Here is a 21,116-nt window from a genome sequence, read left to right as displayed (position 1 = left end):
CATTTTGGTGGGTGCAGGTAACTGCAGGGGGAGGAGGGCATGTGAAGCTTTCCTTTCATGAACTTGACTGTCTACAGTGCTACAAACCATGACATTTCTATGCCGTCATAACTTGAAATATAAAACAAAACACATCACATTTTTGCATCCACTTAAATCTATAGTGGCAGGTCCTCTGCCAAGGACCCAAACAGCCCTACCGAGTCGGATGGGGAGCAGGTTGGCCAGACTGAGCAGGATTGTGCCACCAAGGCAAATGGGAGAAGTGCAACCTGGCAGGGCCAGATGCCCTTAGGGGTACAGTGCCATTACCAGGGTGATGGTAACATGCTGCTCTGCTCTCGAAGGCTTGGATGTCTCACTGGGAGTACGTCTGGCCCGCAGCAGCCTGTTTAAACCTCGATTTCTTAATTGAGGAGCAGGGGTAAGTTCATGCAAATATGGAAGATTTGCTTGATTTTCCACAACTATGCCTCTAAATATTAGTTGCAGGAGAACATGGGTGAGAGGGTGCTATTGCCCTCATGTCTTGCTTGTGGATTTCTCATAGGCATCTGGTTGGCCCCTGTGGGAACAGAGTGCTGAACTAGATAGGCCTTTGGTCTGATCCAGTTCTTATGATAAATGTTGTTTTTTTCCCACCCAAAAGTCAAATGTTTTATGAAAGTTCTGGCTAATGTGTATAACTCTGCTGCCAACTTCACCACCCATACCTTCTTGGAGCTTCTCTGTCATTCTAAGAAAAACCACTTGCCACATGCTCCTTCCCGCTTCTGTCCTGCAAGGCTGCATTCCTTTTCACCATCATATCTGCCAAGAGAGTGAGTGAACTCTGTGCACTTTGGCATAACCCCCTCTATTCCTTGCATAGGGACAAAGTGGTCCTTAGACCAGATGTTTCTTTTCTCCCCAAGGTAGTGTCCCAGTTCCACCTTACTCATCATGTCATCCAGTTTTCTTCCCTAACCCAGTCCTCACTCCATACCTTAGACATCCAGGTATTGACTTGTTACCTGTCCAGGAGTGGGATCTTCAAACAAACTGAGGCTTTTCCTCCGCTATAAGGGTCCCCATAAGGGCAGGCAGTGTCCACTCGGCGCTTTTCATTAGGGATGTCTGGATTTTGTGAAATCAGTCCCATGTGTGCTTTGTGGATTGTGCAGTGTTGTCGGTGTCTGTTCACAGATTAGATTTTTCTCCATTATGCGGAAAAATGTGCAAATAATTCCATGAGGGTTCGCAACAATTTACATAATTTACATTAGTGCATAACATTTAGCCTATTGCCCCCCATTCCATTCAACTTTTCCCTGACTATATTTTCCAGGATGGTGTATGTCTCAGCATAAACTTGTGTATTTTCCTACGAATAAATGTGCATAAATTTCTGGAAAATAAAAATAAAGATCTGAATCCATGGACCCTGTGCAGCCCGAGGAGGCCAGTTCGCAACAGATTCCACAGATCGAATTCTTAGACATCCGAACTCATTTTAGTCCATCTCAAATTTCTCCAGCATCCTTACTTGTCACACTGGGTTTTCTCAACTGTCTGCCTGTGCTACAAGCTGGCTAAGCTCCCAGTCCCAGATTCAGTGCAAGAGTGCTCCATCAGATTTGTTGCAGCCTCTGTAGCAGAGACATGGGGCAAGTGCTAAGCAGCCAACAAGCTGACTGCAGCACTACCAAAGGAGTTGTTGAACCAGACCCAGATGTCTAGACTATAATGCCCGACAAACATGGAAGGCTGGGACCATACAGCTGCCCTGCAGGGTGCCGCCGCCACCACTCCCCAAAGGAAGGTTATAGAGCAGGAGAAGGCAACCTGGTACCCTCGTTGTTTTGGACTACAACCTCCATGAGCCCCAGCCAGCATGGCCAATTGGCTGTGATTATGGGAGTGATAGTCCAAAACACCTGGAGGGTACCAGGTTGCCGTCTCCTGCTCTACAACCTTCCTTTGGGGAGTGGTGGTGGCGGCGTTCTGCAGAGCAGCTGTATGGTCCCAGCCTGGTCCAACAACTCCTTTGGTAGCGCTGCAGTCAGCTTGTTGGCTGCTTAGCATCTGCCCCATGTCCAGTAACTAAGCGTGCTAATCTCCCCATATGTGGGCCTGCACAGAGGCCACGAAGAAGAAGTACAGGTTGCTTACCTATGTAACTGTATTTTGGGTGGTCATCTGTGCAGTCACACAACCTACCTTTCTACTCTGTTGCAGGTTCCATTATGCCTGTGTTTTTCCACTTCACTCCAATTGGAGGATGGGAGCAGGGCTCCTGCCAAAACAATAGCCTAGCTATAAAGGTTCCTGAAGGGGGCTATGCATAGGTGCAGAACTCATATGTGTGACTGCCCAGATGATCATGTGAAGAAGTACAGTTACAGGTAAGCAACGTGTCTCTTCATAAGCTAAAAAATCAAAAGAACAATAAAAACTGAAATCTGATGTAAATGTAAATATTCTCTTACTAGCCTAATCCTGTCCACCACAATCTCACTGAAACATCAAAGATCATAGCAACTTTGCCTGAAGATGTTGAGGCTGCAGTATTGGTTACCCTGCAAGTACACAATGTTTGTGTGTGCATAAATATAGTAGGCATCCTAAATATATGTCTCATCTTGCTTGTGTTTTTCAGGAATTCTACCAATGTGGATGGCTTTTTTAATATCTTCCACAGCAACCAGTCTTCTTCTTCTGACAATATGGGTGTAAGACCCTCTAACAATTTACCGTATATTTTTGTAGTACTTTAGATGCGACTTATCTAATACAATCCCTGTGTTCCCCTTCAGTTTCAGCAACTGAAGAGTATGTTATAGCTGAATTCCTAGGTAGAGCAGGGAAAGGATGTCTTCCGTAGCAGGTTTGATCAGTGTAAGTCTTGAAGCTACAGGCGTGAAGGCAGCTGGTAGTTTTCTACCCAGATCTTTTCATGCCTAGAATTTCTGACCAATAATGTGCATTAATGTTTCACTTTCCTCCTCCATTACTAAAAAAAACCCCATTAGCATACTTAGCTCATACGTTCCATGGAGTTTTATAAAACCATAATACAAGCCAGAGTTTATCTGTTAAATACAAACAAGTCAGTGTAGTCCAGTGGCTGGAATGTTGAGTTTGAATATGGGAAATCCAAGGTAAAAATCCTTGCTTAGTCTGAAAGACAGTGAGCTGCCGAACCTACCTCATAATGAGAATGGTTGTGAGAATAAAACAACATATCCCCTACCATACCTCACCCCACCTCTGGACTCTACCGTGACCACCTTGGATGTTATCATTCCAGTTCAAATAATTTTCATATGGAAGCATGCAAACCTTCTTGCTGAATGTTATCACCAGTGTAAAAAAGGTGTTGTGCAAAAAAATCATCATCCAGCTTATTAACCTCAGGTGAATGCTGATTTTTAAAAATCTGGCCTGACTCCCATCTGTTTCTGTGGGAATTATATCAGCACCATCATCCTTGAATAGACTGTAACAGAAAAGTGGACTCTAAATGTTGCACTTAAGGTTTCTATACTGTTAGTGTGTTTCTTTCTATAAATTGGGTTTATTTTAGCTTAATAAAATAAATTAAATATGAACATTCTGTCATCTTATATTGCAGTGGGCCCTGACTAATTTTCCCACATCTCTCTCAACAGCATCATAACCAAGTGCTGCAAAAAAACAATAGCAGCCCAATACATCAGAGAAGCAGAATCTGAACTTAAAAGGAGGGTGCAAGCTTTTGCAAATATAGCAAGTGATGCAGAAATTCAAGAGCAAAGAAGTAAATTAAGTCCCATCAAATTACGAAGAAACAAAGTTGACTTTCTAGAAGAAGAATCCATGGGATTATTAAGCAATGATGAAGTCACAGAGCTATCCACAGCTGCTGGTACAAGTCTATCTCCTGACCAGACAGGACCAAGCGAATTAGAAACTAGCTTTGAAGACCAATCATCACCCACTTTGGAAAATGAAAGTAATTTAATTCCAAAGGACCTGCCACCTAATCAGAGGAAATTAGTTGACATAATGAAGCACAAACTGTCCTAGCTGCAGTGAGTGAGGTCTTTCAAAATTTTGTATGAATCTGCAGATAAGAGGAGAAAGGAAGGTTGAATAGTGTCCTAAAAAGTACTTGTAGGAGAGCTGAAAAATGAGATTACTTGGTGCTTACAAATGGGAAGCAGCATCACTTTCTCTCAGAACCACCATTTATAGCACTTTCTTTATGGAGGATATTTCAGCAGAAGTTATGCTGTTGCCTAAAAAGGGTTTGCTCAACTATTTGTTTGTGAACTGGCAAATTGTTCAGATTTATGGACAATGGAATTGTTAAAGTAGCTTACTTTAAAAGAAACCTTGATGGAGCCAAAGTACAAATTAGACCCAATGTGAAGCTTTGAACGACTGTCGTCTTTAAGCCAAATGAAAAAATTATGGTATAGAACTGAAGCTACAGTAATCTGAGTATGTCCGATGTGACTTGCATTGTATATTGAGTTCAGAGTAAATCTGGAAAAATGTATTAGAATTTCTGTTCAAAAATGTTAAACTGAAGCAGTGTAGCCTGAGCACATACTGTAATACTGAAATGTTCAGCAAGAATATGTTATGGGAACAGGCCACGCTTCTCTCGAATAGGGGACTTAACTCTGTTGTCTGGTTTGCTGCTTGATGCATAGTCTCAACCAGATTATGCCAGCATTAGCAGTCAACCAGTATAGTGAAAGCATAGGAATGGTTGGTCTGTTAAGGACAGAGCCAGCCTTCTCTCTCTCCCTCTCCATGTAAACATGAGAACTTTGCTTGCCTTTAATCCACTGTTTTGCTAAATAAGGGTAAAACGTACAGCAGAACCCACTATCTCTAAATGTCTTGAAGGAAAAACAAGGGCTGCCACTGAAGGTTGGTTTTGAATATTCTGTCAAATCTTAAGGATAATTTTTCAGTTACTGACATGTTTTCTAAACTTGCTCTGTTCCACAACACATTTGTACATGCAACCCAAAGACTTCAGCTCATGCACGGAAACTCCCAATTTTCACTTCCAGCTGCAGTTCTTTGTGCACTGTGATTGCTTTCTGGAAGCCATCTAAAGGACAATAAAATGTATGCAGAAGCTGGCAGGAAACAGAAGCAATGGACAAAGGTTTTTAGCTTTTCCTTCAATGTTACCCTTGCCTGTGGAATAATGCACTGATTTTTTCCCTCTTAACTGTATGTATATTGGGTGGAGTGAACAGATGCAGAGTAGGACAGGGCTTTTTTTTTACTGTCAGCAATTGTCCAGAAAAGTGAATTTTGTAAGGGACACTTACGTGAGCAGGAGAAAAGCTGCACCATCTGAAATTTCCCTTTATACAAGTATTAAAAGTACCACTTGTTCTGTCTTTTATACTTCACCTATTGTACAAGTCTCAGGTAGAAACTCTGCTTTTGGAAGGACTTTCTTCCCATGTGTCCCTTTATTACTAGAATGTAAGACTCTATTTTTCTTTTACTTCTCCTTCCACATAAGCCAGGTAAAAGTCAAAATTAACAGCAGGAATGCCTTTTCAGAACAAAGGTGTAAGGGCATACATGCATAATTAAAACTCTGGGTTCTTCCTTTAGTACTGTGCTTACTCTAGCATTAGTCATGATCCAGTGGAAACTGCTGTTGCACATAGTGGATTGGGGTGGTTATTGTCCTGATTACTGTATTTTTTGTCCCCTTGATTTCATTTAAAATTAGGGGAGATCTGCTCTAGCACTAGAAGAGAAGATGTTGGTTATCCCAAGAACTATTACTTTATACCAATAAAATGTTACACATTTTTAAAGGACACATGAGAAAATAAACATTCTTTTTATTAAAACAAAAGCTTTTATATTGCATTACAAAGTTTTTCTTCTTTTTATATGAAAACAAACACTTGCTGCAAACACTTAAAACAACACAGATGTCGAAAATAATTTTCAGTGCTTTCTTTTAAAGTACAACAATTTGGCAAAGACGATGCTACCTTTATACACTTCAAAAGTTGACTATCATAATACTGATACAAAATACTTCATGTAGATAAAGTACAGGTGCACAAAACCTAAGGGCACAATCCAGCAGAAAGGTCTCCTGGGTGAGTCATATTAAAGGGAATAGGACCTGTGTGAGATTGTTACTGTACTCTTGCACAACTCCTATTTACTTTAATAGAGCTTGTACAGGAGACCTTACTGCTAGTTTGGGCCTTAAGTATTAAAAAATATGCTTTGTATAAAACATTAACATGAACACATAAAGTATAAATTTAGATAATATGCAAATGCTGCAGTATCTTGAATGACAATGTATAAATAGCTTAACATTCTTCATAATTTTGCCCCTAAAAGGAGCAAACTGTATTTGCATCTTCAGTCTGTACATTGCATACATTTCTTATGTAAAGAAGATACTAGCTTAAAACTTGATTGACACTTGGGCGGAGGGGGCAATGTTCTGCAAACCTTTCTGTGCATGTGTAATTTTACTCAACCATGTTGTTATTTGCAGAATCAGGCCCATGGCTATATTCTTCATAATAAAATATATAATGTATTTACATGAACAGTTACTTATTCAATTCATTTTTTGGTAAATTAGTTAAGTAGCAGCAATTTGTTTCCTTCAAAACTTGATGCTTAAAAATAGGTATATGTTTATCATTCCGAATGATATACCTCTAAGTAATATAAAAATAATACTTTTCAATAATCTTATACAATATGTCTCTACTGCTGAAAATAAAATATTTGCGTAACCATGTCCTCTTTCAGGGAAATGAAAACAGTCACCTTGATCCAGCAATTATTTTGCCTTCTCAGTAAGGAATTGGTATGTGTGGAACAGGTGCTCTGCATGCGCAAAAATATGTGCTGGACAGATCAAAAGGTCAATCTTCCCTGCAAACAGGTAAGCTCAGGATGCTGCTGTGTTTGGGTCAGTCACCCTGTGGACATGGTTGCAAATTGGTGGGGAAATGCACTCCCAGCCACCCCTGCATAACACAGAGGAAGGTGCACCTTTTCATCCGCCTTTTCATATAATCTCATGCCTGAGGCTGCTGTATATAATTTTTCCCATGTAATCCTGGCCGTGCCCAACATCTTATTATGCATAATTATCTTTGGATGAGCCTGGCCTACTGTGTTAGAAACTGTGTATGTTTTAACGTTAGTAGGGATAAGGGAACATTATTAAGACTGCAATCCTATGTGCACTCAAGCCTAAGCACCACTGAATACAGTGGGATTTACTTCTAAATAAACATGTAGTTAGGCTGCTTAAATTCCACTTATGTGCTGGGTTGCAACCTAAGGCTTGAGATAGAGGATAACTTCTTTCCCAGAGAGGTGAAAGCGGTATGATGGAGCTATCATTGTACACATTCATTTCTTTTGTCCTGTTACCATCTTCGGTCAAAAATATTTGAGAGTTCTTGAAGAACTACAGAACCTTCCAAACTTGTCTGATCAAAAAGGGAAGAGGCCCAAAAGAAATGTGTGTGTACACAACAGGCACAACTATGACTTTAATAAAATGAAAAAGGAACCTGTTGCCAGAATAAATTGTGCATGGCTGCTTGATATTTTAAATTAAAAATTAAGACGATGCAAATAATATGCTAACATTGTAACGCAATTTACTCCTGGTCTTGTGTGGAGCAATTACTCTGGCCGTGTCTGCTCTCAGATATAAATATATGTTGCATTATTAATACATCAGCAGTTCTGAATGTCTTTCGCAAATCAAATACAAAAACCTACTTTTTGTTACCACTATGTATTACATACTGTGGCTGTGAAAGTGAACACAAGGCTCCAGATGAGCAAATGCAGTGCTGGCATAACCTGACTACAAGAAGAAAACATTCTGAATGAAATTTCCACCTGGGCTACTATAAGCGCTGAGAGTGGCACATGGGATGCTAAAGCAGGACTGTCAGAGTTGATGAGTGATTCTATCTTTTCTGCTTCTTTATTGCAGGCTTCAATCTAGGAAAAATTAAGAATGAAAAGTATCTCCCTACTATGTAAATATTTATATATCAGTTGATATTACCTATCACTCTCCCTCTGGTTTCCAGAGGGCATCCTCAAATCCTCTGGAGAATGCCTCCTTTTACAATAGGAGGCAGGACAAAAACTCTTGTATAAACGCCAATGGGATGGGCTTTCCTGCCCTCCCCAGACCAGCCGTGTCTAATGGCAGAGAAGCAAGGTTTTTGTTGAACTCCTTGCGGCATTTGCTAATATTCTACCTTCTCAGTGATTGTTATGTCTGTTAGCCCCTGACATGGCCTGGGCAGGGTTGGGAGCCACCACCACCCTTGTCCAAGATGAGTAACGGAATCAGAGTGCAGCCATGTGCCAACACAACTGAAAACAGTTCTGTAGTATTCCAGTGGAGACCATTGACAACACAACACTCCCTCCCTGCCACCTCCCTCCTCTCTATACATTTGGCTGATCCAGAAAGTAGCTGTCTGGTGCCAAAAGGCAGCATGGTTCTCCAAAGAAATGGTTAAACTATTCAGGATTAACCAGACATTCCCCCTGCTCCCAATTTTAACAGTTATCAGTCAACTGGAGGTCCTCCAATAGCTAAACTCTGCCACCTGGGAGGGATTCACCCTGCATTTGTTCCTGCCCCAAAATGCAACACCAACCAAAAGACAAAACAAAACACCAGCAACACAGACAAAAGTGGGTGGGGCTGAAAAATCCAAACATCCCTTCACTCCACTGTACCAGTTTATAGTAGGAAGCATGTTTACTCAGAAGTAAGCATGAACAGCATATCTACTTCCAAATAAGCAGGACGAGACTTTGCATGTCTACTCAGCAGGACAAGGCTCAGGAGAAAGCGGAACTGAATCACTCAGCAGCTTCCTCCCCTAGCCCTGCCCTCTCTGCCCTATAGCAAAAAGCACTTATCTCTAACTGACAGTGGATTGGAGAGAAGTGCTTTAGTCGGCTAAGCAATGAGAAAAGGAGCCATTTTCAGTGCTAAGCAGGGGAAAGAACTTATTTCCGATCAGCTGCTGGTCAGAGATAAGAGCTTTCCTGTCCTGTGGGGGGCAGGGGGGTCAGCTAGGGGAAGACATTGCTGGGCTGGATAAGGAAGACCATCAGGCCAGAATTTCTCCATCCCTACTCTAAGCAAACTTGGGGCGGGGAGGACACAACCTGTGGTCCTAGGACTGCATGCAAACCTCAGCCTAATTTCAAAAACCCCTCTGCAAGCCATCAGTTCAGACCTCCAGCAACAGCGGCCTCTCCCACCTGATAGCTTGCTGGTTGGGGAGGAAGAGAGTGTCAGAAAGAAAGAAAATCAGGTGACATTTCCCACTTTGTGGGCTGGCCTTCTCACCCACTAGCATGTGTCCCCCATAAGATTACCCCCAAAGGAATGTGGCCCAAAAGAGAAAAGTTTCCCTACTCCTGCTTACCCTTCTTTGAGCTTATCTTACAGAATCTGGAAAGCTAGGAGTCAAGCATAGAATCATAGAATAGTATAGCTGGAAGGGGCCTACAAGGCCATTGAGTCCAACCCCCTGCTCAATGCAGGAATCCAAGCCAGAGCATCCCTGACAGATGGCTGTCCAGCCTCGTCTTGAAGGCCTCCAGTGTGGGAGAGCCCACCACCTCCCTGGGTCATTGGTTCCATTGTCATATTGCTCTAACATTCAGGAAGTTTTTCCTGATGTTCAGCCGGAATCTGGCTTCCTGTAACTTGAGCCCATTATTCCGTGTCCTGCACTCTGGGATGATCAACAAGAAATCCTGGCCTTCCTCTCTGTGACAACCTTTCAAGTACTTGAACAGCACTATCCTATCTCCCCTCAGTCTTCTCAAGGCTAAACATGCCCAGTTCTTTCAGTCTCTTCTCATAGGGCTTTGTTTCCAGTCTCCTGATCATCTTTGTTGCCCTCCTCTGAACCCTCTCCAGCTTGTCTGCATCCTTCTTAAAATGTGGTGCCCAGAACTGGACACAGTACTCCAGATGAGGCATAACCAGTGCTGAGTAGAGGGGAACTAGTACTTCCCGGGATTTGGAAGCTATGCTTCTATTAATGCAGCCCAAAATAGCATTTGCCTTTTTTGCAGCCACATCACATTGTTGGCTCATATTCAGCTTGTGATCTACAACAATTCCAAGATCCTTCTCGCTTGTAGTGTTGTTGAGCCACGTATCCCCCATCTTGTAACTGTGCATTTGGTTTCTTTTTCCTAGGTGCAGAACTTGGCATTTATCCCTATTAAATGTCATTCTGTTGTTTTCTGCCCAGCGCTCCAGTCTATATCAAGATCACTTTGAATTTTGTTTCTGTCTTCCAAGGTATTAGCTATTCAGCTCAATTTTGTGTCATCTGCAAATTTGATCAGCATTCCCTGCACCTCCTCCTCCAAGTCATTAATAAAAATGTTGAAGAGCACTGGGCCCAGGACTGAGCCCTGCGGTACCCCACTCGTTACCTCTCCCCAGTTCGAGAAGATCCCATCGATAAGCACTCTTTCAGTCCGATTCTGTAACCAACTGTGGATCCACCAGATCGTTCTTTTATCCAGCCCACTTTGAGCTAGTTTGCTCATCGGGGTATCATGGGGCACTTTGTCGAAAGCTTTGCTGAAGTCGAGGTATATTATGTCCACAGCATTCCCACAGTCCACAGGAGGTTACTTGATCAAAAAATGAGATCAGATTAATCTGGCAGGATTTGTTCTTGACAAATCCATGTTGGCTTTGAGTAATCACTGCATTGTTTTCAAGGTGCTTACAGATGGATCGCTTTATCATTTGCTCCAGAATTTTCCCAGGGATTGATGTCAGACTGACTGGTCTGTAGTTCCCAGGTTCCTCCTTTTTACTCTTTTTCAAGATAGGGACAACATTAGCCCTCCTCCAGTCATTTGGAACTTCACCCGTCCTCCATGATTTCTCAAAGATAATAGACAGTGGTTCTGAGAGTTCTTCTGCCAGTTCCTTTATTACTCTAGGATGCAGTTCATCTGGCCCTGGAGATTTCAACTCATTCAAAGTAATTAGGTTTTCCTTGACCATATGCCTATCGATCTCAAGCTGCAATCCTGCCGCTTCGCCTTTTCCAGGGTGTCATAGACCCTCTTTTGGGAGAAGACTGAGCCAAAGTAGGAATTGAGCACTTCTGCCTTTTCTTTGTCATCTGTTATCATTTTGTCATCCTTATTTAATAGCTGAACCACCATTTCTTTCCTCTGTCTTTTACTATGCATGTAGCTGAAGAAAGCCTTTTTGCTGCTTTTAGCATCCCTCGCTAACCTCAGCTTGTTCTCAGCTTTAGCCTTCCTGACGCCATTCCTGCAATTCTGTGCTACCTGCCTGTACTCTTCCTTTGTTGCTTGGCCTTCCTTCCACTTCCTATATGTGTGCTTTTTTGTTTTCAGGTCATCTCTCAGCTTTTTGTGAAGCCACACTGGCTTCTTCTCTTGTCTTCCACCTTTTCTTCTTGTTAGAATTGTTTGTAATTGTGTCTTGAGAATTTCCCTTTTTAAAAACTCCCACCCATCTTGGACTCCTTTTCTCATTAGAGTCACTTGCCATGGGACCTTACTGATCATTGTTCTGAGTTTATTAAAATCTGCTTTCCTAAAATCCACAGTATGCGTTTGATTACACTCGGCTTTTGCTTCCCTTAGAACCATGAACTCAAGTACAACATGGTCGCTTTCCCCCAGAGTTCATGTAACTGCTACTTTATCCACTAAGTCATCTCTGTTGGTTAGGATCAAGTCAAGGGTAGCCAATCCTGTAGTTCCTTCCTCTACTTTCTGTAGGAGGAAGTTATCTGCCACACAAGTCAGGAATAGTGCAGCTCTTACTGATACTACATCCAGATTTTCTACATGCAATCTGAATTAGATCCTTGCTCCTTCAATGGGAGCTATTTGGTGCCAGTGGCAAAGTATTGCTTAGCATTCCAACCTTTTAAAAAAGTTTTTCTTGTGGCAGGAGGTCTGCCAGGAGAGTTTTTGAGGTGAGAGCACTCTTGTCCATCCCTGAGCATTGTATCTTTCATGAGGATAAGGTGAAGCTTAGGTCTGACCTCTATATTCATGCCCAAGGTAAACAATTTTTCATAGATCTCAAGGTATTCTTGTGTTCACTTTGTAAGAAGCCAGTTAACCAACAAGAAAAGGAACAAACTGGATGTGTGGAGCTCTTTGTTTCTATTTGGACAGGACAGCTGCCCTTTGAAAATCTAAGGCCTTCACTGTGTCAGTTCTAAACCTGACCAGCTCACTAATTATGGTTTGTTTGGGGTCAACAAACTGGGATCTGAAGCCACAGTTTGTATTTCCATGTGACAGTAAGAAAGTATTTAACAGTGCAATCTTATGTCTACTTGGAAGTAAGCCCCATTGAGTTCAGTGAGACTTACTCCTGGTGTATAGGACTGTACCCTAGGTCTACCATCCCTAGATGTGCAGGAACTGTATTATTCTGACTTATTAGAGTCTGAGGAAGCAGAGATTATGGTTCATTCTGTTAGGGAGTTAGCCACCTTGGTAGCTTTTATTTCACCACTTAAGATGTGCAGCAGTGCAATAGGGAATTTGATCCACACATTTCTTAAGCATCATAAAATTAATATTTCCTCCTTTGTAGATTCTATCTTTAAGAGAAAGGTACTCCAGAGACCAATTAGCGCCATTAAGTCTCCTGGTCTAAAGGGAGCCCCACCCCACCCCCTTGGGACAGAACTGTTTTTTTACATCCCAACGATTTGAGAATGCCTTCAGAGTCAAGGGAAAAGAGGCAATTTTGTGCTGTGAATTCCTGTTCTTCATGGCTCCCCGATGGTTTTCTCCCCAACACTGTATTATTGTGGGACCCATTTGCCTTATGGTTTCTGGTTTGCTCTATATATGTAGATAGGGACCGCTGGAGATACCCACTCTGTGACAGTTCTTTCCTGTTGAACTTAACTTTTGCTGTGACTTAGCATTGCTCTTTTTACTACAGTTCAGGGGTTTACTACTGTTTTTTCCAGTCCAGTCCTTTACAGGAGTTAATGCAAAGTTCTCAACTCTGACTCCTGTCTCAAAGGACAAGTGCTTTCCCAAAAATTTGAGAATGCCCTCTGCGAGCCATGGAGCAATTTCCTTTTCATGTATTTCAATATAATCTGTTAACATTTGAAGCGGCATGCAGACTCACAAACATAACACACATCTATATTTCTTTACATTGTTTCACCACTGTTTCAGTAGAAAATGGAAGGCATTTATGCCTAGCAAGACAAATAAAGCCACATGAAAACAACTGCATAATAAATTATACCTGGAGAGGCTTGGGATTTTGATCAACAGGAACGATAAGAATCACAATTTCAGATTCAATGCTGAAGTATCCAAACACATCACACTGTGGTACAGAAACATGGAGGCGGATTTTTTGAAGTATTTCAAGTACCATGATTGGCTTTTTGTTGGTTATCTGGAAGAAAATCAAAATCCCTGTAACACTTAGAGCAGCTTACAAAATTGTGCTTCTCCATTACAGAAGCTTAAGTTAGTATCAAGCTAGGACAGGTTGTTTACCTGTAACTGTGGGTCTTTGAGTGGTCATCTGGGCATTCACACATATGGGCTCTGTGCCTGTGTGCAGCCTCAATTTGGGAACTTTATATAGCTGGCAAAATTTCAGCTGGAACCACTCCCCCACTGCGCATGTCCCTAATGGTTCTTGCTCATTATTTCAGTTCCCGGAGACGGACATTATAGCCTTGGAACTGAAGGAATCTCTCGGTATCATTGAACTCATATATGACACCGAAGCGGGGACAGTGGGAAGGTTGTATGCATGCACTGATGACTATTCAAAGAACCACAGCTACAGATAAGCAACCTATCTTTCTTCTTTGTGGTCTCTGTGCATCACATATATGGATGAGTAGCAAGCTGGCTTACCGGAGGTGGGTTGGCGTGTCAACTTCGGATTGAAGAAAAGATTGCTCTTCCAAAGGTGCAGTCCGCTCGAGCCTGAACGTTAAGGTGATAATGCCAAACAAAGGTTGATGCTTGTGACCACATTGCTGCTTGGCACAGAGCAGGTAATGGTACACCTTGCTCAAATGCGACTAATGTAGCCACTCCTTGAGTCAAATGCGCATCCACTGGTCCCATAGTCTGCAGATCCATGAGGGTGTACACTAACTTTATAGCACAATCCATGCTGCAAAACATTGGGAGGAGATGGGTTGTCCTTTCTGCACACTTCCATAACATATCAAAAGCCTCTGCGACTGCTAAAACGATTCTGTCCTTGACTTATAAAAGGCTAGTGGTCGACAAACATCCAACGTATGCATTGTAGATTCTAGTCATGACAGGAAAAAGGTAAGTAAAACTATATTCTGATTAAGGTGAAATGAAGGCACTACCTTCGATTAAAATGCAACGGGACACAGCACTACTTTATCCCTAAGGAAAGCAGTATACGGAGGATCTATCCTTAAAGCACAGAGCTCACTAGATTGACAAACTGACATGCTGGCAACTAAAAAGGCAACCTTCCAAGAAAGAAGTCTAACGTCCGTTGAAGCCATGAGTTTGAAAGGCGTCACTGTTAAGGCTTTAAGCACCACTGAAAGGCTCCAACACAGGACCACTAATCGAACTGGGGGAGCAAGGTTCTTCACTCCTCTAAGGAACTGGTGCACCAGCGGGTGCGAGAAAATTGAGAAACCATCAACTGTGTTATGTCTATCGGAAAATGCTGCAAGATAAACTTTAATCAATGCTAGCCTAGCCTCAGTCCCTTATCAAACAATGAATGGAGAAATTTAAGAGGGTCCCCATGTTATCCCTTTACAAATGTCTCAAAGACTGCCCATTTGTGGGCATATGAGAGTCATGTTGCTGGTTTCATTGCCTCCTTCAACACCATCTCTATCTCTGGAGAGAAAAATGGAGGAGTGTCTAGTGTTGCAACCCCCACGCCTCCAGTCGCCATGTAAGAAGATCACAGTGTTGAATCCCGCTCTGGTCCCGAGACAGGAGAGCTGGCATAGAGGGGACCATGAAAAAATGCTCCTTTGCTTTGCAAAGCAATGGAGCAAACCACAGCTGATGGGCCACCAAGGGGTGATCAGTATGCAGTTTGTATTGTCTGCTGCTATTTTTGCCAACACCCAGGTAAGAAGGGGACAAGGAAACAGATAAAATACTCCTTCGTCCACTGAATCATAAAAGTGTCTCCCAACAATCCGTATCCAGACCCTGCTCTGCTGCAGAATGCCTCACACACCTTGTTGCTCCTGGTAGCATAAAGGTCCACTGATGGCATGCCCCATCGCCAGAATAAACTGCAGACCCTCAGATCCAACTGCCATTCGTGGCTTCCCTGGCAGGAGCAACTCAGTGTGTCTGCCAACACATTGTTGGTACCAGCAATGTGGACAGCTACAAGATTGATGTCCCTCTGGATACACCAACTGTAGAGATCGAGGGTCAGGGAGGTCAGAATTTGTGAACAGGTTTTGCCTTGCTTCTATGCCACAACTGTGGTGTTGTCAGATGCTACCTGGATAAGCTGGTTTTGAAGGCTGGTATCAAACACCATGACAGCTTTCCTGACTGCAAAGAGCCTGAGGAAATTGATGTGGTGAGTTTTCTCTCCAGGTTGCCATACACCTTGAATTCTCAGAGTCCCACAATGAGCTCCCCACCCATTGAGTGAAACATCCGTTGTCAATAGTGTTCATGGTCACCGACGAAGAAAAAGGACCCCTGCCAGCACACTGCGTCTGTGAGTCCCCATCATCAGAGGGACTCCAAGATGTTGGCAGGTAATTGTAGCTGGAGCCAATGTGGATTCATGGAGGGATCAAAACCCCTCAGAAACCAATTTTGTAGTGGTCACATGTGAAGTCTCACTCATGAGACCACTGCTGCAGTTGCCGCCATGAGCCCCCAAAGTCTCTGGACTGTGGCCACAGTGGCTTTTCTGCTTATACATACTGTCTCCACTAGGACAATAAGTGTGTCTGCTCGCTTCCGAGGTAAGTAAACATGTGCTGTTGTGGAGTCCAAGAGCGCCCCAATGAATTGTATGGTTTGAGAGGGACTGAGTGATGAGTTCAGGTAAAGTCCCAGCTCTTGAACTAATCATACTTTACTTGGACATCCCAATGAAGAATGGCATTGGTAGGAGACACTATCAAACATTTGTGCAGGTAAGGATACACTTGGAAACCTCAGAGTCAAAGGTGTGTGCATACTACCACCATGCACTTCGTGAACACACAGGGCACTATTGAGAGACCAAACGGGAGTACTTGAAACTGGTATGCGTAGGGACTGACTGCAAATCGAAGGTATTGTTGGTATTCTTCTATCGCAATACAGAAGTAGGAATCTTTCAGGTCCACTGAAGCAAACCACTCCCCTCTGCAGCAGTGGTAGAAACACAGATAATGTTGTCATCTGGAACTTTTTTGGTGTGATGAAGGAATTGACATCCCTGAGATCCAGAATCAGGCGAAGCCCTCCATCTTTCTTCGGCACTGTAAAATAGCAGGAATAGAACTCCCTTTGATGATGTTGAGCTAAGACTGGGTGAATTGGCTCTTTGCGAAGGAGTGACAAGGTCTCTTCTAACACCACCATCGATGGGGAGGTAGAACGGATGCCTAGGAATGGAGGGAGGGTGTTGAATTCAATTCTGTATCCCTTTTGAATGATCAGCAGTACCCATCTGTCTGATGTTATACTCTCCCACACTGGGAGGAAAGTGGACAGGTGAGAGCCAAAGAAAGGGAGACAGGTAGAAGGATGAATGTGAACGTGGGAGTCAAAGATGTCATTTGCCTGAGTTGTCTCTGTTGTTCCTGGATGTTTGAGGCCAAAAAGATGACTATTGCCTCTTTGATCCCGATGGAGGTTGGTGCTGAGTTGATCGTTCTGCTGGTTGACGGGATTGGTAGAAGGGCTGACACGGCCAGCAGCAGTAGCACCAAGGTTGGGCTTGCTGTTGTTGCTGCCCTATCCTGATCTTCCTAGCCGTGGTCCTTGCTTTCTGCACCAACTCCATAACATCATCTGTGCCTGTGTTGAAGAGCCCATCACTATCAAATGGGAGATCTTCAACATGTGAATGAGCCTCTTCCAGCAGTGAGACCCACTGAACGTAACCATGTGTGCCTTCTCAAAACTATTGCCCCCACCATAGTCTTGGCACCACAGTCAGCTTGATGCCTTCTTGTATTAATCTTCTGGCATGATAGCTTCACCTCCTCAGCTTGAAAAATCCTTGCCAGTTCCCTCCAATCATCTGGTAAATAATCGCATAAGGAGCCAACCTTCTCCCACAAAAAAAAAATGGTATCTTGCCATAGTGGCTTGGTAATTTGCCAGTTTTAGCACTAAAGCAGCAGAGGAGTATAACCGTCTACCCATCAAGTCAAGTCTCCTGCCCTCCTTGTCCACTGGTGAGGAGTGTATTTTCTGAGACACACTTTCTGAGTCTCCTTGCAAAGACTCAACAATAATGGAATTCAGTTTTGGGTGAGAAAACTAGAAGCCTACATCCTTTTCTTCCACCTTGTACATGGCCTCTAGTATTTTCGATGTCAGGGCCATCTCTGAAAATGACTTCCGCAACTGCTGCACAGTTTGCAAGAGCATAGGGAGAAAAAGTATGGCAACTGGCATCAAGGTCTCTGTATAGACAGTGTCAAATACAGGCTCCTTTAATTTATGAGTAGGTTGTTGGGTTTCCAAACCCAATGACTGGCGCATTCTGAGGACTTGATCAGAGAAATATCCTCAGAAGGTGAAGCACCCTCCTGTGTTCTCACAGCCCCATCCAGGGATGATATAGATAGAGCCACTGATGAAAAGGAAGGAGAATCAGACTGACATCCTTCCTTATCAGACTGTGGGGAGAAGGAACGTCTCAAATCTTGAGATTGAGGCCGAGCTGGCATAGCAGGCAGATTTCGCTGTGGAGTTGGAGAAGGAACTCTTATTATAACTCTTATAACATCTGTGGGAGCAGTGAGACCTGCAGTGTGTTGAAGCAAATCAGTCAGTTGTTGAGAACCTGGTACTGGTGAAGGTATAAACACATCCTGAACTGGAGGCTTAGAGATACCAAGGGGACTGGCCAGTCCCAAGGCTGACTGTGTGACGATACAGCCCCAAGGTATCACATGTGATCATAGTAATAATGTGTCCTGACGTGCCCTCCAGTCAGACCAATATGAATGTTGATAGGCAAGAGACTATTCTGAGCACCTGTCCTGCTCAGACATTGGGGACCGAGATCTCTCGTGTCATGACAGAGGGTAATAATGGGTCTCCCTTTGCTGTCGTCTATACAGATCTGAGACAACAGAGTCTGAAGTTCCCTCTCGGTATCGAGGATCACGTCAAGCTCGAGGGCTCATAAAAAGGCAACTAGCACGATCGTCCAGACCCAGATAGTACTGAGGAGGAGAATCTCTTATTTTGCCCTTCGAGGTTGAAGGTAGCATGATTGGTTCCTGACATGCTTCCTGAATCAGTACTGATGGCACAGTGACCACTGGAATTGGTGAGTCCAAGAGAGGTGGAGGAGCTGGTACAGCAGGCAAAGATTTCTTTGGACACTGTTTAGGCTCTCTAGACTCCCATTTTTTCATCTTCGTTTTCTGAGAGTCTAATGACAATTCACCGAAATTTCCTCAGCTATAGAACGTTCCCAAATCAAGGCTCCACACAGGTGCAGAGCCCATATGTGAGACCACGAAGAAGAATAGATTTTCCATCTGAAAACAGACATTTTTCAGGTGATAAGCACACTTTCCTGACACCTCCACACATGATAAAACAAAACTGGGTAGCCAGGAAGTGGTAACTGGCATGATGTTAAAAGCAGTTATGCACATACCATGGTAGGCAGTCATGTGGTAAGTGCCCCTCTATATTCACTTCATGTGGTAGACATCTTAACATTTAAGTCCTGCAATCTAGGGGCTTCAATTGTATACATAGTCCTTTATACATACAGAGTTTTCTTTATAGAATAAAATAAGTAGGAACATAGGAAGGTGCCTGTAACATATGCTTATTATATTAATGTATTCAGTATGTGTTTGCGCTGTTAAATGTGACCCAGATAAGATGGGGTTAATAGAGTGTTAGAGAATGCGTAAAGGTGTGAGGGGCTTGTGTGTGTGTGCAGAGGATGCTGAGGTTCTGAAAGGAATGAACTGACAGAAGATAGATAGGGCCTTAGGGATTGAGGAAGCTACATCTAGTGAGTGGGGTTTGGGGAACAGGATTTAGAAGGGGTAGCCCAAACATAGATTGATTAATAACAGTATATATCACTCTTTTTGTGTTTTGTTTGTTTTTAGTACAAAAATCCCACATGTTGATTTGTCTTATTGTGCTACCATTAGAAAAACGTATTTCCTTATTACTTCTCCTGTATTGGGTAGTGGGAACCAATTAGTCATATTGGGGCTGAAGCTTTGAGCGTCAGTGAGGACAACTGACCCAGCGAAGGCAGATGTCCTGAAGGGGTTTGCTTCTCGGTTTCATCAGGTGGAAGCTGGCGAAGGTAGAACCCAGGGCAGGAGCATCACATTGCCTTATACTGAGTCAGACTATTGGTCCACCTAGCCCAGTACTATCCGGCAGCAGCTCTCCAGGGCTTCAGGCATGTGCCCTACCGCTTAGCTGCAACCTAAGGTCATAGCTATTGCCTGGCAACAGGTATTCCCCATTCCCTCCCCCCACTGCCATGCACAGTTATAAATTCCTCTGAATATCTGCACATACATAATTGTGTGCTGGATTGCAGCCATAATACTCTAACATTTTCATAAGGAAGCCTGAGCTTACTTACCCTGGCAAAGATATCCAGCTTTTCTTTATCATACAAGACCCTCAGCATTCCAGCATACAGAGGACAGCAAGCTCCTGCACAATAAACCCACACCCAGAGTGAGTGAGATCAAGACTTCTCGAAGGCATTTATGACTTTGTGGTTCACACTGTATGTGAGTTGTTCAAATGCCACAGGAACATAAGCACTCTGCTGGATCAGACTGAAGGTCCATCTGTCCAGCCTCCTGTTTTCCATAGTAGCCAACCAGATGCTTCTGGGAAGCCCACATGCAAGAACTGAAGGCAACAGCCTTCTCTGTCTCTTGCTGCTCAACAGCTGAGATTCTATTGAGCCATCATGATTAATAGCTATCCTCATCCTGAAAACCAAATGGGGATCTTAAAACATTCCTGTCAAATGCTCAAAAAAACTGAAGGGTTTTTTCAAGCATTCAAAAGAAATGCTCAAAGAGCTCAACTGATGCTAGATCTCTGTCAACAACCACCACTTTCTCCCTGGGGGGAAGGGCAACAGGACAGAGGCTTGCAGAGATGGCTGAAGACACCAGGAGGCCCACTGAGCTGCTCCCCCTTCAGATACATCTTTTGCCACTTGGGATTATAGGCTGAATCATGAAGATGCTGCCAGTGTCACTTGCTTAAAGGAGAGAGGCTTCTTTTATCTTCTTTAAAACACTCTACTGGCTCCTGCCCTATCCCTGTTCCCCACAGTGACCTTTTCCTTGGAAAGGAACAGAATAGCAGCTGCCAGAGGGCTTGGGGGTGCAAGCAGAATTGGGTTGGCCGTGCCTGCCTCCATTGTGCTTGCACATATTTGAGCAAGGATGCTTTCATAGTCTATGAATTTGTCCAATTCTCTTTTAAAACCAGCTAAGCTAGTAGCTATTATCACATCTTGTAGCAGTTAATTATTTTCCTTGTTCACACAACATATAAACACTCACTCGATGGATGCTACAATTATTGCATTCCTAAAATCTATGAATCAAGAATAAAACAGAGCTTGACTGCACCTTAGTTTTATACCAGACTTTTATGGTGTTGGTTCACGGGACCAGCACCTTTCTTTATCGGACTGCTGCCAAATTGCACTTGAACCGTGGGATTTAGACAACAGTAGACATCACTGTGACAAGACAACTATCCTCAGATTTGTCCATTTGCTTTTCTTCCACAGTAGAGGACAGGAATCCTGCAGTGAAAAGCAGCCTGTGCACATACAC

General features: G+C 43.2%; 2 protein-coding genes across 8 annotated transcripts in view; one reads left to right on the top strand and one right to left on the bottom strand.

Moving 5' to 3' along the window:
• Positions 1-6,587, top strand: part of LOC146344563 (zona pellucida-binding protein 1-like) — a 50,705-nt gene extending 44,118 nt beyond the window's left edge. Inside the window, exons 7-8 of the mRNA XM_084857623.1 lie at positions 2,639-2,711; positions 3,651-6,587. Coding sequence (XP_084713749.1) covers positions 2,639-2,711; positions 3,651-4,047 — 470 coding nt within the window. The 3' untranslated portion in view covers positions 4,048-6,587. The remainder of the gene's footprint in view (positions 1-2,638; positions 2,712-3,650) is intronic.
• RECK (reversion inducing cysteine rich protein with kazal motifs) overlaps positions 5,816-21,116 on the bottom strand; it is a 63,156-nt gene continuing 47,855 nt past the window's right edge. For 5 of the 7 annotated variants that reach the window (XM_084857621.1, XM_084857617.1, XM_084857616.1 and 2 more), the window contains 3 exons: positions 19,892-19,965; positions 13,337-13,492; positions 5,816-8,007 (listed from right to left, as the gene is read on the bottom strand). In XM_084857621.1, coding sequence (XP_084713747.1) covers positions 7,792-8,007; positions 13,337-13,492; positions 19,892-19,965 — 446 coding nt within the window. In that variant the 3' untranslated portion in view covers positions 5,816-7,791. Of the gene's footprint in view, positions 8,008-13,336; positions 13,493-13,965; positions 14,231-18,629; positions 18,807-19,891; positions 19,966-21,116 lie in introns of those variants that run through there. The other 2 variants (XR_014792255.1, XM_084857620.1) reach the window with 2 other exon arrangements.

The sequence above is a fragment of the Heloderma suspectum genome, chromosome 5 (assembly GCF_057233095.1).
Source record: "Heloderma suspectum isolate Gila_16-S chromosome 5, 16-S_ref, whole genome shotgun sequence".
Taxonomy (NCBI): Eukaryota; Metazoa; Chordata; class Lepidosauria; order Squamata; family Helodermatidae; genus Heloderma; species Heloderma suspectum.
This window is presented reverse-complemented; position numbering and strand designations above follow the sequence as displayed.